Raw genomic sequence first — 25,375 nt, 5'->3', positions numbered from 1 at the left:
ATCGATATTTCTAACTCTCTATCCCTCTCCCTTCCTCTCTGTAAAAAAAAATCAATAAAATATATATATTTTTAAAAAGATAGCCCATAAAATGATGAGCTAAAAAGCAGTGGGCGTTTTGAGCCACAAAGTCTAAGGATTGTTTGTTACACAGCAATAGCTGACTGATACATATGGAGTGCCCAAGGGCAGAGCAGGATAAAGCGTATGAATTGTCATTGTAATGAGCGCTCTATGAGCTTCCAATTGATGAGAATTTGAATCTTAGAAGAGACACAAAGACTCAAATTGGCTCTGGTCCGTATGCCTCAGTGGGTTGGGTGCCATCCTGTGCACCGAAAGGTTGCTGGTTAAATTCCCGGTCAGGGCATATGTCCAGGTTGCAGACTGGATCCCTGGTAGGGGGCTTGCAGGAGGCAGCCAATCAATGTTTCACTCACATCGATGTTTCTCTCCCTCTTCCTTCCTCTTTCTCTAAAAATCAATAAAAACAAACAAACCAGAACTCAAATTGGTGGCTTTTTGTTTTTAAGACTTTATCATTAAAAAAAAAAAAAAAGTAGAAGACATTAGAGAAGGGAGGTAGGAGGAGACAGGAGGGGGGTGGGCTGGGAGGATGAAGGGAACCTCCCCAAATATCGGATCCAGGTGACCCTCCTCCCCTGACGGCCCCAGCCCACCCCAATTCCCTCTCTGTCCTGGAGGTGGGGGACCCCATCCGCCATCTTCTGAGGACCCAGATCGCAGCTCGGGTTCCTGGCAGCGGTGAGGGCAGAAGTGGGGCACAGAGCCTAGAGGCCTTGTCTTTGTCCTTGAGAGGCCCCCCAGCAGGTGCTCAGGGCCCCGTGTCCTGGCGGGGCCCCAGGGAGGTAGGCGTTGAGTGGGAGGGCCGTAGGAGATGGGGTCCTGAAGCCAGAGGTGGGGACCGGAACCAGGTGTTAGCCCGCTGGTCACAGTTCAGAAGCTGGAGTCTGTGGAGAGGGGACGAGAGCCCGCGTCAGGAGGTGGGAAGGGACCTGCCCCCCCCCCCGCATGTCAGCCCTTCTGAGTAGTCCCCACCCCATAGTGAGAGGGATGGAGAGAGGGAGAGAGAGAGAGAGAGAGAGAGAGAGAGAGAGAGAGAGAGAGAGAGAGAAAAGAAGAAGAAGAAGAAGAAGAAGAAGAAGAAGAAGAAGAAGAAGAAGAAGAAGAAGAAGAAGAAGAAGGGAGAGGGATGGGGGAGAGAGGGGGAGAGAGAGAGGGGGAGAGAGAGAGGGGGAGAGAGAGGAAGAGAGAGAGGGGGGGGATCAGACCAAAATAGAGGGAGAGAGACAGCGCGGGAAAGAGAGATAAGGAGACAGTTAAGACCAAGAGAGAAGGACAAAGAGAGAGGGAGATAAAGAGACAAAGACAAGAGTGGGCGAGGGGAGAAAATGCAGGCCCCCCACCCCCCCGGGGAAGTAGGATGAGAAGCTGCCAGGCCACACCTGTCCACACGGGTCAGAGCAGAACTGAGACCCCCCCTGACCAGTCAGGCTCTGAACAAACCTGTCCGTCTCTCCTGCCCGGGCTCAGGCCCCCAGTGCCCTCATGCCTAAGCCCTCTCAAGGCTCCACTCCTATCTCCCAGCCTTTCTGCTGGCCCTGAATTTATTACCGATTCGCCAGCTCAGACCTCTTTCCTCCTCATGTGTGTGGGGTGGAGAGGGTCTGTTTCACAGCCTTGAAGTTTCTAGGTGCTCTGGGCCTTTGCATATGCGGTTCCCTCTTCCCCTGCCTCACTCCTCCTATTTTCCTGTCTCAGCTCCAAAGTCCCCTCCTCCAGGAAGCACTCCCTGAACTCACCAGCCAGGGTCTGATGTCTTCTCTGGGCTCCTCCAATTCCTGAGCTCCCTCATCCCACCCTGCCCACTCTGGGTCATCACTGTCTGAGACGGGTCTGCCTCCCCCACTGGATTGTGAGCCCCACAAGGGCAGGGCTGGGGCTGTCAAGGTGACTGCCATGTTCCCAGCACCACCCAGCACAGGGCCAGGCACAGAGGTGCTCAGGGAATGTGTATTGAATGAATGAATGAATGAATGCTAAACTAAGAGTTTCGACTTCACCGGAGGGCACTAGGGAGCTACAGAAGGTTTAATGCAGAGAGGGTCAAGATCTGATCTATGCTTTAGGAAGTCCGGGTAGCCTCTCAACCCTCAGCCTTTGCACATACTGTTCCCTTTGCTTTTCTGAGCTGAGAGAACCTGCACAACTGAGCTCTTCTCTCTGAGCCTCAGTTTTCTCATCTGTAAAATGGAAATAATAATAGTTTCTCCCTCTTGGGGTTGTTGTGAAGAAGAAACTCTAAAACCTTAAGACCTGGGAGAATAAGAGAATGTGTCCTATTACTTTGCCCCTAACTCCTACCCAGCGATTCCTATTCATGCTCCAATATCCTGCCCAAAAGCCACTTCCCCCATGAAATTTTCCCTGATATCTCAGAGACAGCAGACGACTCCCTCCTCTGGTCAACCTGTGTTTTATTGTTTCAACGGTGGCACTGGTTTCTGATGTCCACTTCCTCACAAGCACAGAATCTTTCTCAAGAGCAGGCCCGCCCTAGCTGGTTTGGCTCAGCGGATGGAGCATCTGCTTGCGGACTGAAGGGTCCCAGGTTCCATTCCGGTCAAGGGCACATGCCGGAGTTGTGGGCTTGATCCCCAGCAGGGGGCGTGCAGGAGGCAGCTGATCAGTGATTCTCTCTCATCATTGATGTTTCTATCTCTCTCTCCCTCTCCCTTCCTCTCTGAAATCAATAAAGATGTATTAAAAAAAAAAAAAGAGCAGACCCTACCTGCAGCGTTTCAGGATATGTGTGTACTAGTATGCATGTATGTATAGATGGATGGATGGATGGATGGGTGGGTGGATGAATCAATCACCTTCCCCCCAAGCCTTGGAGAACCCTCGGTTCAGGGACCGACGCTGCCCTGCTCTGGGTGGCTCATGATTGGAGTCCACAGGCCTCACAGAGCTGCACAGCCCCCAGCCCAGCAGCCCTCGCACTGGACACTCACACTTCTCCTGAGTCCTGCCTCTATAGGTAATGCCACTCTCCTTCCAAGTTCACACTCATCCCCATAGATCCTGGAAGACAAAAGAGGGTTAGCGGGTCCTCACCAGGCACCCCATAGGCACCACAGTCCCTCTCGCCCCTTTCTGACCCAGGGGGTTCCTCCATCGGGACAGACTGAGCCATTGTCTAAGACCATGCTGGTCATTTAAGGGAAAGTGGAGCCTTCCCATAGGTGGGCACCCGGAAACCGCCCCCCCTGTTATGCAAATGAGGCCCTATCTTCATTATTCATGAACGTAATCCCAGAAGGATTCAATAGAGGAGGAGCCTGGTGCTGGAGGTGTGGCTTAGTTAAGGGGCGGAGCCTTACCTGGTGGCCTGCCAGTCATGTGTGGCTGTGTTTCTGTGTAGCCCCCCATGGGCTGGCCCTCTGGGCTGAAGGCTGCACCCTGCCCTGCGGGAGGGGTTTAGGGGTGCAGCCTGAGCCCCAGGGTGCCTGGGTCTGGCCTTTGACCCTCCTCGGGGAGCACTGGGCCCTCTCTCCCCACCTCCTCCTGGTACCTGTGCGGTTGGATTGATCTATCATTGGTTGCACGATGCGTCTCCGGGCGTTAATGAACCTGGAGGGGAGTTGGGGGGGTCATGGACATGGAGGAGGGTGTAGGGGAGAGGCAGAGGTGAGCACAGAGACAGAGAAAGCTGGGAAGAGAGGGCTGGAATGGGAGGAGAAGGCGCAGGTCTCCCCGGGCTCCTTCAGCACCGCGGACAGCGCCCGGCCTCCCGCCCCAGGCTCCCCGCGCACCGCCCCAGCCACCGGGGCCTCTCACCAGTTGTTGACTTGCAGGATGGTGAGTCCCGTGTCCTGCGCCAGCTGTTTCTTCTGCTCCTCCGAGGGGTACGGGTGCTGTGGCCACCAGCAAGACTCACCCTGCCTGCTGGGCCACCAGCTGGTCCCCGAGGCCGGCTAGCGAGCCCAGGCTGGGGCTGGGGCCGGAAGAGCCAGCGAGCGTCCGCCTTCCCCTTGCTCCCCGAGGCCCCGCCAGGGAAGCAGAGCCAAGCTTCGGGCAATTAGGCCCGTGGGCGCCCCGCCTCCTCCAGCAATTAGAGGCTAATTGGCCAGCTCTCATTCGGGAAGACGGAGCTGGGGACAGGGCTCCATTGCCGGGAAGGGAGGCAAAACCCAGCCCCGGCCTCTGAGCCTGGCAGGGCCCTGTGCACGGCTGTCCCTGCCCCACTTTCTCGTTCTCCATGCCTCTCTCCCCTCCCCCTTCCCTGTGACTCGGTCTCTCCGTGTCCATCTGGGCTCACTCTCTCCTCTGCAGAAGGGAGGTGAGGCAGCCCTGCCCCCACAGAGTCTGCGGGCTGGCGGGTGGCTGATTGATGGGTGGGTGGCCAGAAGGGCAGATGGTCAGATGCAGGCTGGGTGGGTTGGGGAGGGCTGAGTGAGTTAAGAGCCCTGAGCAGCACCTGGCACACAGGATGCTTTTTCCTGGCCAGTCCCCACCTCCTGGACACCCTCCCTCAATGCTCCCCGCCTCAGTCTCCCGTCTCTGGGTGTCTCCGGGCCTCCGTCTCTGTGCCCCGCCCCCGGGGGGAGGGCTCTCACCGAGAGGTGCTGGAACAACCAGGCCCTCATGATGTTCGTGGCCACCTTGGGGAAGATGCCCCTTTTCTTGTTCCGCCGCCGCTCCGGGTCCAGCTCCTCGTCCTCCCCCCCAGAGCTGGGGGAGGCCACACTGGTGTCCAGGCCGTCTCCTAAGGGGGGAGGGGCGTGCTGTGCTTGTGGACGTGAGGGTGCGAAACCGGAGGCTCAGAACCCTCACCCAAGACACCCCCCCCCCACCCCCGGCCCCCTTGGCAGTCCCACTTGCTGTCTAACTTCAGTCCTCAGTCTGGCTCCACATTTCCCTTCTACCTGCCCCCCTCCCCCCCAAGCTTCTCACCTGGGTCACTGGAGTTGTCCCCACTCTGGGAGGCCAGGCCCCCGCTGGACGGTCCCGGGGTCCCCAGATGCACAGACCCGCTGTCTTCCTGGTCCCTAAGCCAGGAATTATTCTAGGAAACAGGAGTTGGAAGTCACCGCACAGTCGCTAAGACCACGGGCTCTGGGGCTGGGGCTTCTGGGTGGCAGGCCTGTCCCTGCCTCTCCCCTGGCTGTGTGACCTGGGGCAGGTCACCTCCCCTCCCCGTGCCTCGGTTTCCCCAACTGGATAATGGAAGACTATCCTGGTCCCCACCTCACAGAGTGTGGCAACTCAGGGAGTTAATTTACACGCAGGCACAGCAGTCACCAGTAAAGATGAGTTTACACGGACCTATGGCACCTTATCCGTGGTCCCTGGGGCCGGAGGCGGTTCCGAATTCAGAACCGGTCACATTTTAGACAGCAAGTCAGAGCACAGCGCACACGCCGTGCACTTCCTGCCACCCCCAGCGGGGTCTGGCCATAACCTCGTCACCAAGCTCATTAACATTTCTGCAGCAAAATGGATGGATATTTAACTAGGTGGAATAAATAAATGCTATAAATAGCCTCTCATTAGTTCAGGTCAGATTTTGCTGCCAAATGAGTTTGCACTAAAGTTATGGGCCCTGAGGGGGGTGCGGGGGGGCGGGGAGGGAACAGCTTTCAGTGTTTAGAGCAGTGATGGCGAACCTATGACACGCGAACTCATTTTTTTGGTTGATTTTTCTTTGTTACATGGCATTTAAATATATAAAATAAATATTGCCGAAACCGGTTTGGCTCAGTGGATAGAGCGTCAGTCTGCGGACTGAAAGGTCCCGGGTTCGATTCCGGTCAAGGGCATGTACCTGGGTTGCGGGCACATCCCCAGTGGGAGATGTGCAGGAGGCAGCTAATCGATGTTTCTAGCTCTCTATCTCTCTCCCTTCCTCTCTGTAAAGGATCAATGGAATGTATTTAAAAAATATATATATAACTCTTTGTTTTACTATGGTTGCAAATATCAAAAAAATTTCTATATGTGACACGGCACCAGAGTTAAGTTAGGGTTTCTCAAAATGCTGACACGCCGAGCTCAAAAGGTTCGCCATCACTGGTATAGAGACTTGGGGGTCTCAGACTGCAGGGCCCTGTGGGACTGAGGGCCCTGTCCAACTCCTGAAGTGTGTCCAGGAAGACGGCAGACCCGGAGCCCGGGACTGTCCTTTCTTTATCCAAACTCCTTGAGGAACTTGACCAGGTGTTGGGGTCACCCTCTGCCCCAGCTCCGCATCCTGGGGGCCAAGCCACCCGCATGGACACGGCACCATGACTTCAATGGTGGGAGGCGGATTGGAATGTGAGGGAGGGACGCAGACAGCCCCAGGAACCCTGGGTGCCTGGCTTGCCTCAGTCATGGCCCTCGACCTGCCTGCTGCCTGTAAACAGCCCCTCCCCACAGGACCTGCCCTCTGAGGCCTGCGGAGCACAGCCCAGGACGCCGGCCCAGGGAAGCCTTCCGCAGGCTGGTCCTGTGTGTGCAATTGCGTGCCTGGTGCCTGGAGGGGGCTTGTGTGTGAGCTGCAGGGGCATTGGGTCTGAAGGCTTCAGGGTGGACCTGACTGTCCCCTGCAGCGGTTCCAGCGCTGGAGTCGACCCACTGCTGTGGGTGAGCCTCCACGCTGGGGTGCGTGAAGCTGGCCTGAGACTGTGACAGTGCGAGTGCCTACATGGCCTGGTTGTCGCTGGACGGGAGGTGGCTGAGGCGTGGGTGGAGCTGAGACATGCAGTGGGTTCTGAGGTGGCTGTCGCTCTCGGGATGGCCAGGGGGCTGTATCTGACTACCATGGAGTGTGTGGCTGTAGGTTGTCCTATTTGTGAGACCGTGTGCGGTTGTCCTGGTTCCTGCTCCCGCGGTGGGCAGCTCAGTGACTATATTGGGTGGTAACTGCTGAGGGAGTGAGTCGGGGGCTGTGTGATAAGGAATATGGCCTGGGCTGCGTGGCTGAATGTCGACCAATGAACCAGGAGGTCACGGTTCGATTCCAGGTCGGGGCATGTGCCCAGGTTGTGGGCTCGATCCCCAGTGGGGGGCGTGCAGGAGGCAGCCAATCAATGATTCTCTCTCATCATTGATATTTTTATTTTTCTAGCTCTCTCTCCCTTCCTTTCTGAAATCAATAAAAAAATATATATATTTTTAAAAAAGATAAGGACTATGGCTGTGTCTCCGAGTGAGCTGTAGCCAGTTGTCTCATGCACGTGGCTCTCGCCGAGTGGGTGGATACTATGGGCTGTGGGAGGGTCCTTGGGGCCCACCTGTGACTAGCGTGAGGCACACCCAAGTCTGGTTGGGGCATGGCAGCACGCCTGTATCTGGGTGCAGGTGTCGTGCTGCATAACTGCTGGGTGTGTGAGAGGGTGACTGTCTTGCGGGTGTGGGCCTGGTTGGGATCCACGTGGCTGGGCTGTTGTGTGGTTGTTGATGAAACCACAGTCCGACTGTTTCAGAGACGGAGTGGCACGGGTGTGTGCACACCTCCTGTAGGGACACTGCTAGGCGGTCAGGTAGCGTGTGCGTGCGGGTGTGCAGGCCCCGTAGTCAGTCTGGGTCTAGGCGTCACTGTCTCTGATTTGTGTGGAAGCATCTGGGGGCATGTGGCTCAGTCTCCATCTGTGTGGTTGTTGCATGTGTAACACACACACACACACACACACGCACACACACACACGCACACACACACAGAATGACGGTGTCTCAACCGGGCTGTGTGGCCTACGATGCAGTGGGTATATGGTGCAGGCTGTCACTGGCCATGAGTGAGAATGGCTGGAATAGAGCCTGTGCGGCCGTGTGTGAGCCTGTGTGGGTGTAGCTGAGTCTGTGGTGGTGTCCTCAGTGGTTAAGGTGTGCGCATGTGTGTATGTGTGTATGTGTGTGTGTGTGCGCGCGTGTCCTCACGCTGTAACCCCGCTGCCTGGCTGGCTCCGCTTGCAGGCGATGCCTGGTGCCCGCCCGGCCCACCTGGTCCGGGAGGCTGGGGCAGGAGGCCGGGTAGTCCTCGAGGTCCTCCCTGCAGCCGCCGTCCCGATCCTCGATGACCAGGTCGATGGGCATCTTTCCCTTGAGGCAGGTGATGTAGCGGTGACAGAAGTTGTCGCACAGGTCGTGGACCTGAGGGGGCACGGGGTACTGGGGGGGCCACCCGGGGGCCAGGGCTGGGGTGAATGGGAATGGGGAGCGGGGAGAGAGCCTGAGGGGGAGGGACGGGGCGAGAGGGGGTGGGCGGGGGAGTGAGAAGCACTCACCTTCTCCAGCTCCAGCAGGTGGAACCGGAGCACCTGGATGGCCTGTATCATCTGAAAACAGAGGCAGGGAGCGGGCAGAGGGGCGGCGGGAGGGAGACGGAGCAAAAGAGAGAAGAAGGGAGAGGAAGAGGAGGAGGAGGGGGCGAAAGAGGGAAGAGAAGAGACGGAGGGAGAGAAAGAGGGAGATGGAATGGCAAGGACAGAGAGACGGAGCAAAGTGAGACACCCAGACAAAGGGGCAGGCGCAGAGAGAATTAGAGATCGGAGACGGAGGCCCCGAATTCCGGGAACAGCGTTGGGTTGTGTCAGAGACAAAGAGAAGCGAGCGGTGCAAGAGACAGGAAAGGGTCCATCACAAGAGGCGCGAACACCGGGAAGCTACAATAACAACGCCCTCTCCTTGGCCCGCTTGCCCTCGGCTCTAGGGACCACCCGGCACCTGCGAACTACATTTCCCAGAGTCCTTTGCCAAAGGGTTCCGCCAATAGGAAGCGCCGGCGGGAGCTGGGACCTGAAAGAAGCCAGGGCATTCCTCCCTCTCCTCCCTTTCCCTTCTTCTCTTTCTTGGCTCTCTCCCTCTCCTCTCTCCTTTGCAGCTCAGTCCCCGCACTCATTTGGGGGGTGAGCTCTGTTCTCCCGCAGAACAGCTCCTGCGCACCGAGTCTGCACCAGGCACTGTTCTATGCACTTGACTCTCGTTAACTCATTAAATCCTCACCACAGCCCTTCGAGGTAGCAATGACTACTAGACACACTTTACAGATGAGGAAACGGAGGCGCAGGGAGACGGAACTACAGTGGGGCCTTGACTTACGAGTTTAATTCGTTCCAAGACCGAGCTCGTTAAGGAGCTCATTTACTCAAATTACTCTGTCAACTCAATGCAAAAAATCAGCTGAGAGACAGCTGGTATCTCAAAAAGCTCGTTAGTCGGGACACTCGTAAGTCAAGGCCCCACTGTACTTGTCCTGGCTCACAGAGCCAGGCTGTGGCAGAACTTGGCTTCGAACTCGAGCCACTGTTCTGCGTTCTCAAGTCTAGGCCATACCTCATAGCAAAGGGGCAACAGTCTTCACTGTGTGGGTCCCCCAACCAACCCCAAGGCTATGGAGGGCGGGACAGGAGACCCCCCCCCCCCCGTGCAGGAGCGGGCATTGTGGGGGGCCCAGGCCTCACCAGATTGTCCAGCTCTGGGTTGGAGGAGAAGAGGGGCCTCTCGGAGCGGACCTGGGGGGGGAAGAGAGAGGCCAGGGCGGGCACACCTGTCTCCCGCCTGCCCTCCCTGCTGTCCTGGGCCTGGCTGCACGCAGGCGGGTGCCCACCTGCTTGGCAAAGGCTGCGATGTCCTCGTTGAAGGAATCGGAGGAGCAGACGTCACCGCCCAGGGGTGCGCCCAGCCCAGCCCCGGCCCCATCACGGGGTGAGCAGGTGGCCAATTCACATTTCTCAAAGACCAGGGCCAGCAGCGGGAAGAGCGGGTGTCTGGAGGGAGCAGGAGAGGAGACACCTCATGAGGGGAGGGCCGGGGTCTGTGAAACGCAGAGGAGACGGGAGACCCGGAGGGAGGAGTTGGAGAGAGAGAACCAGAGCGAGATACAGAGGGAGAAACAGTCTAGAGCAGTGGTTCTCAACCTTCTGGCCCTTTAAATACAGTTCCTCATGTGGTGACCCAACCATAAAATTATTTCCGTTGCTACTTCATCACTGTAATGTTGCTATTGCTATGAATCGTCATGTCAATATCTGATATGCAGGATGGTCTTAGGAGACCCCTGTGAAAGGGTCGTTCGACCGCCAAAGGGGTCGCGGCCCACAGGTTGAGAACCGCTGGTCTAGAGAGACCAAGAAACAGAGAGGAAGGCCTGAATTCTGAGACCCCCACGGGGCCCCCAGCCCTGCCCCCACTCACCCGTAGATCTCATCCTTCTCCTGCTTCAGGCCATCACTGTCCAGGCCGGGGGGCGGGGGCTGGGGAGGCCGGTGGGGGCCGAAGGGCCCAGGGGCTCCAGGTGCGGGAGGCACTGCCTCCGAGAAGCCAGCCAGGGTTGCAGCGCCGTCCACGATGCCTGGGTAGTGGGCCAGCTCATCGTACTGGGGGAGGCAGGCGGGGAGAGCTCAGGGAGGCATCAGCACCAGCAAGAACCCTCCTGGCCCTGGAGCGGAGACTCCATCTCCTCCTTCTCCCTCTTCCTCTCCCTTCACAGGAACCCACACTGGCCCCCAAGTGCCCCAGCCATGCCCCTCATCCCCCCCAAGACCCTCCGTGCCCCATGGAGCTGTGTGGGACTGACGGCCCTGTCCAACGGCCTGCTCTTGTACCCTGGGCTGTGACATACGTCCCATCAGAGACTCCTGAAGTGTGGGCAGGAAGGCCCAGAGGAGAGAGACAGACCCAGGTCTCCGACCTGAGGGTCAGGGTGTGTGTGTGCGGGGAGGGGGGTCAGGGATCAGCTGGCTGGTAACTACCAGCTCCTCACAGAATGAGGAAGAGAGGAAGGAGAGGAAGGCCTGGAGAGAGATTTAGAGAAAGACAGAGGGAAGGGGGGAAAGAGAGAGAGAGAGAGAGAGAGAGAGAGAGAGAGAGAGAGAGAGAGAGAGAGAGGTGAGAGGGATAGAAAAAGAAAGGCAAAGAGAGGGAGAGAGACAGGGACAGAGAGGTGCAAAGAGGCAGAGTGGAGAGGGTGAGACACAGAGAAGATACAGAGGAAAGAGGCAGAGAGAGGAGAGAGATGGTCACTACAGACACTTCCCAGGGAAACAGTGCGTGGCTTGTACCCAATGCACAGTCTCCCCAGTCAATTTCACTTCAGTTTTCAAATAAGCACAACCAGTCACAGCCACTCACCCAGTGGGTCCAACACACACACACGCCAGAGCCAACTGCCGGGCACAGGAATGAATGAATGCATGAATGAATGAATGAGGCATTTCGCAAAGTGCCTGGCACACGTTCAATAAACTCTTGTCGAACGGGGGGTGGGGGGAAACCACCAAAACCCACACCCGCACGAGCTCACTTTTGCAAACAGCCCCCCAGAGAGCCCACGGGCAGCGGGGAGGTCTCTGTGCCCCGTTATCCCAGGAGCACACGCGCTGGGAGCCCGGGACTCCGAGCGCCCAGGTCGCACCCTTCCCTTGGAGATGCAGAAACTGGGGCTTACAGAGGCGAAGGGACTCGGGGGCGCGGGGGGCCCTGGGTCTGCCCCCCTCCTTCACTCCCTCCCCGAACTTCGGAGCATGAAGTTGCTCCAGCGGCGCCGGGCGGTTCTCAGCACCACCCGCTCCTCCTGCGCCTCCAGCCCCGGGGCGCGCACTCACCTCCACGCCGCCGCCTCCGCTCGGCGCATCCCCGGGACAGAAAGGGGCGGGGAGGGGCCCAGCCCGGGGACCCACCTCCCCCAGCACCGTCCCCACCCGGAACCCCGAGGACTTGGAACAAAAGTCCAGCGGAGGAGGACGGGGGCAGTGGAGGAAGCGAGGGGGTGGGCTAAAGGGCCTGCGGCGGCGGGGGAGGCGGAGGGACAGAGGGGGGCCGCGGGGTGGGGAGACCGAGGCAGAGGCCGGGAGGGTGGGGAGGGCGGATGGGAGGGCGGGACCGGAGCGCCCACCGGGGGTGGGGGTAATGGAGGGGTGGGGGCGAAGGAAGGCGGGCTGGGTGCTCGCCCTCAGACCTACCCTCCGGTCCATGGGCTGATGCCGGCGGCAGCTCCCGGGTCCCTCCAGGGCCTGGCCCGCGGGGAGGGCGCCGCCAGGGGTCCCCGATGGCCCGCGGCGCGGACGCCAGGGGGTGGGGCAGGAGGCTGGGTGCCCGGCCCCCCGCCCCCGCCGCCGTCAGCGGCCCGCGCCCGGCGGAGCGGAGGCTGCGAGCATGGACCCCCCCCGCCCCCTCCCGCGGGGGTCACAGCCCGGGGCTCATGCCCTCGAGGGAAGGGGGGCGCGGGCGGGGAGGGTCGCCCCCGGCCCCTCCCTGGGGCCCCCAGTCCCTTCCCGGGTCCCGGGAGGACCGATCCAGCTCCAGACACACAGATCGAGGGCCGAGGGGTGGGGTGGGGGTGGGGGTGGGGGAGGAGGGGCCCGGCCGGGGCGAGGGGGCGGCGGGGCTCCCCGCGCGGCGCGGGTGCGGGTCGGGTGCGGGTCCCGGCGTGGGCGGCCCGGGGTGCCGCGGCCCTGGCGGCCCCTCTCCGCCTCCCGGCTCTCCCTCTCTCTGTGGTCACATCCGGAAGTTCCACCGCGGAGACGCTTAACCCGCTGTCCGCCGGCGGCGCAGGCGGGGCGGGCGCGCCTCCCCTCCCCCTCCCCCTCCCCTCCCCCCTCCCCCTCCCCCTCCCCTCCCCCCTCCCCCACGCCGGGGACGGGGCGGCCTTTGTAGCTGAGTCTCCCGGCGTCTGATCTCCCCACCCCTCCCGCCCTCCTCTCTCTGGCCCCCCCTTCCTCAGGGTCTCTGCCTGCCCCTCTCCCTCGGCTGCCACAGGTCTCTGTCCCCCTGACCCCTGTCCCCCGTCCCCCTGTCCCCCTGTCCCCCTGACCCCTGTCCCCCTGTCCCCTGTCCCCCTGTCCTCCGCGCTCTGCGCCCTTCTCTGCCTCTCTCGCTATCTCCCTGGTTCTCTATTTTTTTCTACATCTTCGACTCTCTCCCTCTTTCGCTCTCTTTCCTCATTTCTTTCCGTCTTTGTCTCTCTCCCATCTCTGCCCCCACATCTCTGCCCCCACATCTCTGCCTCTCTCCGTCCCTCCCTCCCTCCCCCCGCCTCCCGCGGGTCCTCTCTCCAGCCGTCTCCCCTCTCCCTCTCTCCCTGACTGTGAAACAGGAGAGGAGAGAACCAGAGGCTGGAAGTAACCAAACCCCCATATTTTAGTTCTCTTCTTGCTCTGCCCCCTAACTCCCCTCCCCCGGGAGACACGGACTCCCCTGCGCGCGCGCATGTGTGTGTGTGTGTGTGTGTGTGTGTGTGTGTGTGTGTGTCCCCAGCTGTGTCCGCGCACCTGGCTGTCTGACCCAGGCCTGGGGGGGGGGGGGGCGTGCAGGAGTGACCGCAGGCGGTATTTCTGTCTGAATAGGGGTGAGTGCTGGATGGGGAGGGGGGGGCGGTGCCCGAGGTTGTGCACACAATGACTGGGTCTTGGACGGCGGAGTGTTAGCACAGGTGTGCGGCTGTGCGCGTGCGCCTGGAGGCGTGTCCCCCCCCCCCCCCCCCGCCCCTCCGCCAGCTCTGACTCCCACCTGTTAGCAGGTCCTCAGCCTGAAGCCTCCGCAGCTGCCGGGGAGGTCGGGAATCTCCAGGATCCAGGGCGCGTGGTGGGACTGGCTGCGGGGATGCTGGAGAGAAGGTCCCCGCTTTGACCTGGTTCCCCGCGGGGGGCGGAGGCTGGGACCCGGGCAGCCACTGAAACTGGTGTTTGGATGAGGCAACAAACTCTCAGTGCGCACCTGCGGTGTGCGGGGTGCTCTGGGGAATTCGCAGGGAAAAGACCAACTTCCCGACCTCGTGGTTCCCTCATGTTCTACTGGGGGTGGGGTGGGGAGAGAGGCAGTCACGCACATAAATGTGTGCCTGTGAACTAGTGCCCGGTGACAAGTGCCCTCAGGAAACGCCGAGTGAGGAGGGGGGGATGGTATGTGAGCTGGGCAGGGAGGTCAGAGGGGGTGGCATCAGAGGAGAGCCCTGAAGAGGGCGAAGGAGCCATGCAGATCATTCCAGGCAGGGGGAGAGCAGGTGCAAAGGCCCTGGGGCAGGGATGTGCTTGTGCGTTCTAGGCGGCCATGGAAGGCGGGGGAGGGCGAGGAGGAGAAGAGAGACTGGGATTCATTCCACGTTAAGTGGCTTTATCCTCAGGTGCCCTTGGATCGGGGGGGGGGGGGCGGGGGGGGTGTGCAGCAGGCCACCTGTGGGCTTGGTGCTTATGTGCCCCCCCCCCCAGGAAGATGGCCCATAGTGTTCATCAGATTTTCACGAAGGGAAACTTGACCGCCCCCACCCCCGCCCCCCAACGTAACAAACCATCACTCCAGACTCTAGAGCAGCCATGGGCAAACTGTTTGAAATGAATAAAACTAAAAAGAAAAAGACCGTACCCTTTTATGTAATGATGTTTACTTTGAATTTATATTAGTTCACACAAACACTCCATCCATGCTTTTGTTCCGGCCCTCCGGTCCAGTTTAAGAACCCATTGTGGCCCTCGAGTCAAAAAGTTTGCCCACCCCTGCGAGTCTAGGGACAGTGCCAAAGAGCAGTGAGACGGTGGGCTTGGGGGGAAGGGAACAGAGACCCAGAGAGGGGGGGACAGGGGCCCAGAGAGGGGGGAGACAGAGGCCCATAGAGAGAGAGGGGGACAGGGGCCCAGAGAGAGGGGGACAGAGGCCCAGAGAGAGAGGGGGACAGGGGCCCAGAGAGAGGGAGACAGGGGCCCAGAGAGAGGGGGACAGGGGCCCAGAGAGAGGGGGACAGAGGCCCATAGAGAGAGAGGGGGACAGGGGCCCAGAGAGAGGGGGACAGAGGCCCAGAGAGAGAGGGGGACAGGGGCCCAGAGAGAGGGAGACAGGGGCCCAGAGAGAGGGAGACAGAGGCCCATAGAGAGAGGGGGACAGGGGCCCAGAGAGAGGGGGACAGAGGCCCAGAGAGAGGGGGACAGAGGCCCAGAGAGAGAGGGGGACAGGGGCCCAGAGAGAGGGAGACAGGGGCCCAGAGAGAGGGGGACAGAGGCCCAGAGAGAGAGGGGGACAGGGGCCCAGAGAGAGGGAGACAGGGGCCCAGAGAGAGGGAGACAGAGGCCCATAGAGAGAGGGGGACAGGGGCCCAGAGAGAGGGGGACAGAGGCCCAGAGAGAGGGGGACAGAGGCCCAGAGAGAGAGGGGGACAGGGGCCCAGAGAGAGGGAGACAGGGGCCCAGAGAGAGGGAGACAGGGGCCCAGAGAGAGGGAGACAGAGGCCCATAGAGAGAGGGGGACAGGGGCCCAGAGAGAGGGAGACAGAGGCCCATAGAGAGAGGGGGACAGGGGCCCAGAGAGAGGGGGACAGGGGCCCAGAGAGAGGGGGACAGAGGCCCATAGAGAGAGAGGGGGACAGGGGCCCAGAGAGAGGGGGACAGAGGCCCAGAGAGAGAGGGAGACAGGGGCCCAGAGAGAGGGAGACACGGGCCCAGAGAGAGGGGGACAGGGGCCCAGAGAGAGGGGGACAGGGGCCCAGAGAGAGAGGGGGACAGGGGCCCAGAGAGAGGGAGACAGGGGCCCAGAGAGAGGGGGACAGGGGCCCAGAGAGAGGGGGACAGAGGCCCAGAGAGAGAGGGGGACAGGGGCCCAGAGAGAGGGGGACAGAGGCCCAGAGAGAGAGGGGGACAGGGGCCCAGAGAGAGGGAGACAGGGGCCCAGAGAGAGGGGGACAGGGGCCCAGAGAGAGGGGGACAGGGGCCCAGAGAGAGGGAGACAGGGTCCCAGAGAGAGGGGGACAGACGCCCAGAGAGAGAGAGGGGGACAGAGGCCCATAGAGAGAGGGGGACAGGGGCCCAGAGAGAGGGGGACAGAGGCCCAGAGAGAGAGGGGGACAGGGGCCCAGAGAGAGGGAGACAGGGGCCCAGAGAGAGGGGGACAGGGGCCCAGAGAGAGGGAGACAGGGGCCCAGAGAGAGGGAGACAGAGGCCCATAGTGAGAGGGGGACAGGGGCCCAGAGAGAGGGGGACAGGGGCCCAGAGAGAGGGGGACAGAGGCCCATAGAGAGAGAGAGGGGGACAGGGGCCCAGAGAGAGGGAGACAGACGCCCAGAGAGAGAGGGGGACAGGGGCCCAGAGAGAGGGGGACAGGGGCCCAGAGAGAGGGGGACAGGGGCCCAGAGAGAGGGGGACAGAGGCCCAGAGAGAGAGGGGGACAGGGGCCCAGAGAGAGGGGGACAGAGGCCCAGAGAGAGAGGGGGACAGGGGCCCAGAGAGAGGGAGACAGGGGCCCAGAGAGTGGGGGACAGGGGCCCAGAGAGAGGGAGACAGGGGCCCAGAGAGAGGGAGACAGAGGCCCATAGAGAGAGGGGGACAGGGGCCCAGAGAGAGGGGGACAGGGGCCCAGAGAGAGGGGGACAGAGGCCCATAGAGAGAGGGGGACAGGGGCCCAGAGAGAGGGGGACAGAGGCCCAGAGAGAGAGGGGGACAGGGGCCCAGAGAGAGGGAGACAGGGGCCCAGAGAGAGAGGGGGACAGGGGCCCAGAGAGAGGGAGACAGGGGCCCAGAGAGTGGGGGACAGGGGCCCAGAGAGAGGGAGACAGGGGCCCAGAGAGAGGGAGACAGAGGCCCATAGAGAGAGGGGGACAGGGGCCCAGAGAGAGGGGGACAGGGGCCCAGAGAGAGGGGGACAGAGGCCCATAGAGAGAGGGGGACAGGGGCCCAGAGAGAGGGGGACAGGGGCCCAGAGAGAGGGAGACAGGGGCCCAGAGAGAGGGGGACAGACGCCCAGAGAGAGAGGGGGACAGAGGCCCAGAGAGAGAGGGGGACAGGGGCCCAGAGAGAGGGAGACAGGGGCCCAGAGAGAGGGGGACAGGGGCCCAGAGAGAGGGAGACAGGGGCCCAGAGAGAGGGAGACAGAGGCCCATAGTGAGAGGGGGACAGGGGCCCAGAGAGAGGGGGACAGAGGCCCATAGAGAGAGAGGGGGACAGGGGCCCAGAGAGAGGGGGACAGACGCCCAGAGAGAGAGGGGGACAGAGGCCCATAGAGAGAGAGGGGGACAGGGGCCCAGAGAGAGGGAGACAGACGCCCAGAGAGAGAGGGGGACAGAGGCCCATAGAGAGAGAGGGGGACAGGGGCCCAGAGAGAGGGGGACAGAGGCCCATAGAGAGAAAGGGGGACAGGGGCCCAGAGAGAGGGAGACAGAGGCCCATAGAGAGAGGGGGACAGAGGCCCAGAGAGAGAGGGGGACAGAGGCCCAGAGAGAGAGGGGGACAGGGGCCCAGAGAGAGGGGGACAGAGGCTCAGAGAGAGAGGGGGACAGGGGCCCAGAGAGGGGGGAGACAGAGGCCCATAGAGAGAGGGGGACAGGGGCCCAGAGAGAGGGGGGGACAGGGGCCCAGAGACGGGGCGGCGGGGGGGGGGGGACAGGGCCAAGAAAGAGGGGGAGGCTGAGCCAGGAGCAGTGCGCAGCCCTGCTGGCCTCTAAGGAAACGTTTACAGCCTCATAAACAGCTCTGCCTCAGCAGCACCTGCTTCCCGGTCACCTCTCCTCTCCTGGAAATTAAACCCGCCCAGGCCGCCCGGGCAGGGGTGAGGCCGCGGGATGGGGTGAGGACAGAAGCACTGCCCAGCAGGACAGGGCGCCTGGGGGGGTTGGGGGCGAGGTCGGACGGGTCTTCCCTCCCTGAGTCTCCCATCTGCGGGGTGAGCCTGGGTTGAGGGGAATGATGGGGAACCAGCTAAACTAGAGGGAACCAGGACTGGGGCTGGGGGGCTGGCGCTTCCCAGAAGCTCTTGTATGCGACTGTCCCACAGGTGACTCTGGCCCTTTAAGGAAAGCGGAGGGAAAGGGGTGCTTTAATCACTGCCACGCACACCCCGCCCCCCTGATAGGGGTTTTGGAGCAGAAAATTAATTTAAATCACGTTTTAATTAAAGATGCAAAGCTCTTCTGTGTGTCCCCTCCACGGCCCCCAGCTGAGGTTCGGGATGGGGAAGCCAGGGGCCTGCTCCCCCGACCCTGCCTCACCTTGTGTCCTGGGGGGTGCACTGAGGTCCCCTTGCCCAAGTTGGTTCTGAAAAGAAGAAGTGTGGCCCGAGTGACAGCCCCAGAGAGGGGTGAGGGACAGAGGCCGAGGCGACGGCCTTACCTGGTGGGGCCCAGGGGGGCCCATGTGGGGGTGTCACTGGGAGGAAAGGGTGGTTTCTGCCACAGCTCTGCGCACAGAAGGACCCTCAGCCCCCACAACACGGAGGGGGGGGGTGGAGCTGGGACTCCTGGGCATAAATCTTTTTAATTAAAGAGAGGAGGAGGCGTTGTTAGGGGAGAAATGGGAGTGTCTGGGAGAAGCCAGGGCCGGGGAGGCGGGAGGGGTGGCTGTCACCCGCTCCCCGTCTGTGTGGTCACTCACGGTCCCATCTCTCTGGCCTCAGGCCCCTCTGCTGAGCTGTCCCTTAAATGGTCCTCAGACCCTCCCGTCCGGGGAGGGAGCCGATGGGGCCCAGGCCTGGGCGGTGCTTGCTGGCCCGTGTGGCTGCATCTGGAGGGGGGCGGGGGGCTGTGTGCCTTCAGGGGCTCCCAGATCAGCACCGGCCTGGGGGCCGTCTCACCTCCAGTCCCCCCCCCCCACTTTATAGAGAGGAAGGCCCCGTCCCACCCTATTGAGACCTCCATGAATACAGCTGGGGGGCCTCCAGGTCTCCCCAACACAGGTGCCGCCCAGCATGGCTGTGGATCTCTCAGTGGCCTGGGGAGGGCCCTCTTGCTGACCCCAGTCCCCCATCCCTAGTGGCCTCAGGGACCCCCAGAGATCCCGAGACCCCCCCCCCCCCAAGGTCTGCTGTCAGAGGCTACAGGAGCCGAGGGGGTGAGCGAGGAGCTGCTCTGGCCCCCTCCCGTCTTCTCTCTTGGTGCCGCCAACTCTTGCCTCAGTTTCCCCTCTTTCTCATCCGCTCCGTGTTCGTGTCTCCCTCCCTTCTCCCTCCTCCCTCACTTAGGGCTCTCCCAGGACCTGCATCCCCCCCCCCTTCGCCCCCGCCCAGGGCCTTCCGGGGCTCTGTGCTGTCTTGGGTGTCTGTCTGCTCCATTTCTGTCTCCTCTCTCCCTGCACCTTTCCACCTCCGTGTCTCCTTCTCTCTGTCCCCATCTCTGTGTCTCACTCTCGCTCTCGCTCTCTCTCCCTCCCCTCCTCCCTCTGCATCTGGGGGCCTTGGTGTCCCCCCCTCCGCCTCCCTGGGTTTCAGCCTTCCTGTCTCTGTCCCTCACTCCCCCACCCGCGGCCAGACCTTTCATAAATGCATCGCCCCATCCCCAGTCCCTCCCCCGGCCTGGCGCGGCTCCAGGAGAAGGAAATGTTTATCTTGGTCCCCCCACCCCGCCCGCCCCTCCGCCCGCCTCGGGGCCATCCATCACCTGAGCCCCGCGACTCCGGGCGGCTCATTTGTCACCCGCTGCCTGCCGCCCGGCCAAGCAATCATACCATTAGCCACGGCCGGGCAGAGGCCACGGGGAGGACCGCCTGGCCCGGCGGGGGAGGGGCAAGGGCCCATCCCACCCCCACCCTCCCTTCCTGCCTCCCATCCTTCCTCTGTGCCCCTGTGCCTCTCCACTGCTCCTCCTCCTCTCTCCCCCACTTCCTCTCTCTCTCACTGTCTCTTATGTGTGTCTGTCCATCTGTCTGCTTCCTGTGTCTCTCCTTCCACCCTTTTCTGTCTGTGTCTCTCTGTCCGCTTCTCCATTGCTGTCTCTCCTCTTCACTCTCTCTCTCTCTGTCTCTGGGGACCTCTGTCTCTCCCTCTCTGGCCCCAGCCCTGGGCCCTGTCTGTGTGTCTCTCCCCGGCCCTCCCGCCTCACCCTGCTCAGGTCCCTTTGAATCTCGGGTTTTCTCTGCCCGTCTCCAGGCCGCTGCTCTGGGGCTGTGGGCGCTGGTGTCGCTGGAGGATTTCTTTAAACCTCCGCGCCTTCCCTGCCCCGATCCCGCTCTCTCCTTCCTCCCCTTCCATGTCCAAGCCTCTCTCTTCTACTTCTGTCTCCACAGCTGTGTTTTCTCCTGTGGCCCCTCCCCCCTCCCCCCTGCTCCTCTTCCCCTCCCGCCCTGCGGGCCCTCCTCCCCTGACCCCAGCTGCCCCCTTTCAATCCATCTTCCGTGCTGTTCCTTCCCTCCACCTCCGGGAAGAAAATTGCACGGAGAGGGCAGGGGGGTGGGGGGGGGGAGAAGAAAGCGAGCAGACCCCCGGCACTGAGCCCACCTCTTCTTTCCCACAGCCCGCGGGCATGGAAGTCCTGCCCAGAGTCTGACCCAATCCTCAGGGGCTGGCAGGCTGCGGGGGAGGTGCCAGGAGCCCGCCCTGCCTGTTCCCTGAGGGACCAGAAGCTGTGTGCTGGGGGGTGGGGGGTGAGGGGGCGGGCATGTGGCCAGGAGAGGGGAGACCTGGCATCGTGCCTGCCCATGGTGCCCATGCACTTTCCCCATTGGGACAGAGGCAGTGAGGCCTGTGGGCTGTGGACGCCCCATTCAGACCCCTACACAACAGCTGCACCCACACAGGCACCTGCACCCCCCTGCCCACTCTCCCCCCTCCTCTCCTCCCCCCCAGTGTGCTCTCTAGCTGAGGGGGGTGGGGTGCTGGGAGTCAACCCCTGGAAGCAGACTCCCCATCAGCCTCCAGGGGCTAGTGGCTGAACACCCCAATTCCGCACCCTCAGGCTGGGCACCCGAAGCGGGTTCTGCCCGCAAGGGGTGACCTGCTCATCCTCCCGCCTCCCCTCCAGTGTCTCGGGGAGTCACCTCCCAAACAAACCTCTAGCCCCCCATCCTGGCCTCAGGCTGGCTTCTGTGGAGCCCAACCCAACACAGTGGCCGGGCAGGGGTGTGGCGGGTGGGCAGAGAGCGGCACAAGGGGAGACAAGATCCCCTGTGAGGGCGATTGGTACCCCATGTTCCCCAAACCTGCGTTCAGGTGTTGCTGCGATCAGAGGAGACGGGCATTCCAATGGGTGGGCAGATGGCCCCAGGACGCGGGTGGGCCTCACCCAACCAGGTGAAGGTCTGGAGAGAAAAGACTGGGGGCTCCTGAGGGAGAATTCTGCTTCTGGGCTGACCTTGGACTTGAGCTGCAGCGTCAGTGTCAGCCTGCTGGCCCGCCTGCAGCATTTGGACTTGCCAGCCCCAGCCCCAGCCCCAGCCCCAGCCCCACAATTGCATGAACCAGTTTAAAAGAATAAGTCACGCCCTAACCGGTTTGGCTCAGTGGATAGAGCATCAGCCTGCAGACTCAAGGGTCGCAGGTTCGATTCCGGTCAGGGGCATGTACCTTGGTTGTGGGCACATCCCCAGTAGGGGTGTGCAGGAGGCAGCTGATCGGTGTTTCTCTCTCATCGATGTTTCTCTCTATCCCTTTCCCTTCCTCTCTGTAAAAAAAATCAATAAAATATATTAAAAAAATAAAAATCATCATTCAACCTTTAAAAAAAAAAAAGAATAAGTCCCTATCATCTATCTATCATCTATCTATCTATCTATCTATCTATCTATCTATCTATCTATCTATCTATCATCTATCTATCTATCTAATACACATCCTATTGGTTCTGTTTCTCTGGAGAACCCTCATTAATATACCTTCCAAACCTAAAACACTGTGAGCAGTGAGACATGGCAAGGAAGGAGAGAAACAAACAAGAGAGCTCCAGACTCAGCGTCCCTCACAGGCGGCCGGGTGAGCGGTGTGCTGTGTTTGTGCAAGGGTGGGGGGGTGGGGGTGGGTGGGGGGGTGGGGGGGGTGGGGGGGTGGGGGTGGGTGGGGGGGTATTACCCGGCCTAGGACACAGGGACAGAGGGAGAGTCACTGTGCAGACGAAATGCAAAGGAAGACACGGCTCCTGTCCGCGGCCGCAGCTTTCAGCTGACAGCCTGCCCCGGCGCAGCCTGGTGAGGGGCAGCTCAGACCCCAGATAACTTAGCCGGCACATGTGACTGCAGTCCCTGGGTCCCCAGTGAGAGAGAAGAACAACTTGTCATTTTAAGCCACTGAGTTTTAGGGTGATTTTTTGTTCCGTAGAAACAGATGCCAAAACAGGAAGCTTGGAGGGTCTGGAAAGGTGGGTGAGAGGTAGGAAGCTGGGGGTAAGCGGGGGGCGGGGTGTCTCAGGCTGCCAGTTATTTGGAGGAAACAGGACAAGGACTTGGGGAACAAAGAGGAGGCCGAGGAAATCTGGGTTTCAGAGTCTGGGGAAGGTCAGAGGATCAGGACTGGCTCCAGCTGGGGCCCTTCATGTAGGAGCTGGTGATGCAAAGGCCCTGGGGCTCCTTGGCCTGAATTTCCGAGGTGCATTCGGCTGGTACCTCTAATCTGATTGGTGAGTGTGGTGTCTGAGCATCGCCTCTGTGTTCCTTCAAACCTTCCGCAGGCGGCTGTTCACTGTCCTCCAAAACCCAATCTTCCCCGTTCCCTTTCAAATCCTCCATGAGCTTTAGCCGATGACTTAGAATACAACTTCCCCCAGCTCCTCTGGCAGCCAGGCAGGTCCGGTAACTGGGATGCAGGAGGACGTGATCAGGGAACTCCTGGGTATAAACTCACAGAGGACGGTGGGTCCGGGCCCTCTCCATCCTCTGGCTGGAACGATGCCTGGAGGTGAGCCGTCTGGGACCACACAGACCAGGGCCAGGCCGGCGGTCAGAGCCACAGGACGGAGAAACCGGGTTTTTTATTGCCCTCATGAAAGAGAGTTGCAGACTGTTACACAGCGAGAAAGAGAGTCGTCTTATTTAAACCACAATTATTTCAGATCCCTGTTATTCACGACTCTTAATCAAAATATTAACGCCCTGGCTGGTTTTGCTCAGTGGATAGAGCGTCGGCCTGGGGACTGAAGGGTCCCAGGTTCGATTCCGGTCAAGGGCACATGCCTGGGTTGGGTTGTGGGCTCGATCCCCAGTGAGGGGAGTGCAGGAGGCTGCCAATCAATGATTCTCTCTCATCATTGATGTTTCTATCTCTCTCTCCCTCTTCCTTCCTCTCTGAAATCGGTAGAAATATTTTTTTAAAATATTAACAGGAAGCCCTTCCCAGGGCTTACAGACAGACCCCTCTCCAGGTTCTGGAAGTCACTCCCTCGGCTTGTCCTTCAGTCTGGGGGTGTTATGCTCCCCCTGCCACCCCCCCCGCCCCCGGTGCTGCACCATCCCTTGTCCATTTGCCCACGCCCTGCACCCCTCGGCTCCCATTCCCTTCTTACACTCGCCTCCCCCACCCAGTTCCGTGCCGTCGGCCTCCTCCTGGGGTCTTGCTACAGAGTCCTTGCCCTCGAAAGTCCCAACCTGGCCGCCATCTCTGGCCCCCTGTTCAGCGTGTGCCCCCCACTGTGCTGTGATCCAGGTGAGTGCAGGGACATGGGGGCCCCTGCGGTGTCCCCAGCAGAGCGCCAGGCACAGAGCAGGCCCCCAATGAATAAAGTGAATTAAAGAATCCCAGGGGCCCTGCCGGTGTGGCTCAGTGGGTTGGGCATCATTCAACCAAAAGGTTGCCAGTTGGATTCCCGGTCAGGGCACCCCCACCCCCCCCCCCCCGCCCCGTTGCGTTGCAGGCTCCATCCCCAGTAGGGGGCGTGCAGGAGACAGCTGAGCTTTTCTCTCTCTCTCTCTCTCTCTCTCTCTCTCTCTCTCTCTCTCTCTTTATATTTTTATTGATTTCAGAGAGGAAGGGAGAGGGAGAGAGATAGAAACATCAAAGATTAGAGAGAATCATTGATTGGTTGCCTCCTGCACGCCCCCTACTGGGGATCGAGCCTACAGCCCAGGCATGTGCCCTTGGCCGGAATCAAACCTGGGACCCTTCAGTCCGCAGGCCGACGCTCTATCCACTGAGCCAAACTGGCTAGGGCATTTCTCTCTTTAAAAATCAAATTTTAAAAAAATCTTTAAGAAAGCCAATCAAATGATTCTCATCATTGATGTTTCTATCTCTCTCCCTCTTCCTTCCTCTCTGAAATCAATAAAAATATATTTAAAAGACAAGCAAAAAAATAAATAAAATAAAAGACATGACAACTTAATATGTTTGAATTCTGAGTCAAACCAATATAAAAAAAAAACTTTAAAAAATTTTTAAAAATCTGTAAGAAAAATAGAAGAATCCAGGGGCTGGAGGGAGAGAAAAGCGGGTCCCTGCCGCCCAGCTCCCCCAGGGTTTGGTGGCCTAGCAGCTGGGACTCAGGGGGTACAGCAGGTTCCCAGGACCCTGCATTCCTGCCCTGTGGCTGTCACTCCCGGGGGAATCGGGCCTAAGCCGGCAGGCAGACATTCCCCGAGGGGTCTCAGACTGCGAGAGGGCGCAGGCCGGGCTGAGGGACACCACCCCCAACCCCAGTGCATAGATGTTGTGCACTGGGCCTCTAGTTTAATATAATTATGATAAAAATGCACAGAAGTTAATATAATATAGTATATATAATTCTAATAAATTATATGTTAAATTATAATAGAATACAACGGTCCTGTGAAATAGGTCCCATTACTGTTATTGTCCCCATTTTCCAGGCGAGGACACTGAGGCACAAAGAAAAGAAATCTCCCTGCGAGGCCGCCCCCTGGGGGCAAGTCATTTAAGTCACTCCCACGCTGACTCCCTTGGATGCCTTCATCCAGGTGGGGATCCTGAGGTTTGGGGGTGAAGGGACATCTGTAAGGTTTTGCAACATCTCGTCCACGTCCCGAGCTCTGGGGACACCCAGCACTGAGCTGAGCCCTTACTCACCCCACCCCCTACCCTCCAAATCCTGTCCCTGTCCCCTGACCTCAGCCCTTCCTCGCTGCTCCACCCCCTGAGCCTCAGCTTCCTGCCCTGGGCAATGGGAGTGACGCTGGGACAATGGCGGTTTGAATGAGGCTGTGACTGGGTGAGCCCAGCCTGGCATCGTGGGCTCCATAACTGCCAGCTGCTGAGGGCACTGTTCGCACAAACTCGTCTCCCCAATGCTCTCTGCCGCCCTCATCCCCAGCACCCCGCTGCGTCACACCTGCCCCCACCCTCCCGCGACAGCCCTCTGGGACCCCATCACCCTCCAGCAGCTCCCCCTCTCCTTCCAGGTTGTCCAACGTGTGGCCTCCATGCCCTGACTCAGTTTCCCCAGCTGCCACTCCCTCCTCACTCTGGACCAGCCTGACTTCTGCCCCCACACCCTCTACCCAACCGCTCTCCTCAAATCCTAAATCCCGGGGGTCCCTTCACCCTCCTCCTCCTCCTCCTCCACCTGCCACAGCCTTGGACCCTGCGGACCACGCCCTCACTCTGGAAACCCTTCTCCGGGTTTCATGCACCCAGGTCACCACCTACCTCTCTGGCGGGTCCCTCTCCGTGGGCAGCTCTCCCGTCTTCCATGTGCCCCTTAGAGGTCGGAGCCCCTCAAGGCACTGCCCGCGCCCCTTCTCACTCTGCA

General features: G+C 60.4%; 1 protein-coding gene across 2 annotated transcripts; it reads right to left on the bottom strand.

Moving 5' to 3' along the window:
• Positions 1 to 515: 515 nt before the first annotated feature.
• Positions 516 to 12,515, bottom strand: MEIS3 (Meis homeobox 3). 2 transcript variants are annotated; one of them, XM_059666009.1, is made up of 13 exons: positions 11,964 to 12,515; positions 10,198 to 10,379; positions 9,611 to 9,770; positions 9,465 to 9,515; positions 8,289 to 8,339; positions 8,005 to 8,103; positions 4,978 to 5,089; positions 4,641 to 4,789; positions 3,862 to 3,938; positions 3,596 to 3,654; positions 3,405 to 3,488; positions 3,036 to 3,105; positions 516 to 971 (listed from the first exon to the last, which is right to left on the bottom strand). In XM_059666009.1, exons 1-12 carry the CDS (start codon positions 11,973 to 11,975, stop codon positions 3,056 to 3,058), a joined length of 1,086 nt encoding a protein of 361 aa, XP_059521992.1. In that variant the 5' UTR covers positions 11,976 to 12,515; the 3' UTR covers positions 516 to 971; positions 3,036 to 3,055. The 2 variants fall into 2 exon arrangements, with proteins under 2 accessions (XP_059521992.1, XP_059521990.1); XM_059666007.1 differs by having other exon boundaries at positions 8,005 to 8,154; positions 11,964 to 12,514.
• Positions 12,516 to 25,375: the final 12,860 nt, after the last annotated feature.

This window comes from Myotis daubentonii, chromosome 15, assembly GCF_963259705.1.
Source record: "Myotis daubentonii chromosome 15, mMyoDau2.1, whole genome shotgun sequence".
Taxonomy (NCBI): domain Eukaryota; kingdom Metazoa; phylum Chordata; class Mammalia; order Chiroptera; family Vespertilionidae; genus Myotis; species Myotis daubentonii.
Note: the sequence above shows the minus strand (reverse complement) of the source record. Positions and strands in the feature narration are given on the sequence as shown.

Bases quoted from the DNA above. Each gene is read 5' to 3' on its own strand.
- MEIS3 (XM_059666007.1), bottom strand. The intron at 4,790-4,977 runs GTGAGAAGCTTG...CTCCCCCCTTAG, and splicing joins GGACAACTCCAGTGACCCAG to GAGACGGCCTGGACACCAGT. The intron at 3,655-3,861 runs GTGAGAGGCCCC...ACTCCCCTCCAG, and splicing joins ATCCTGCAAGTCAACAACTG to GTTCATTAACGCCCGGAGAC.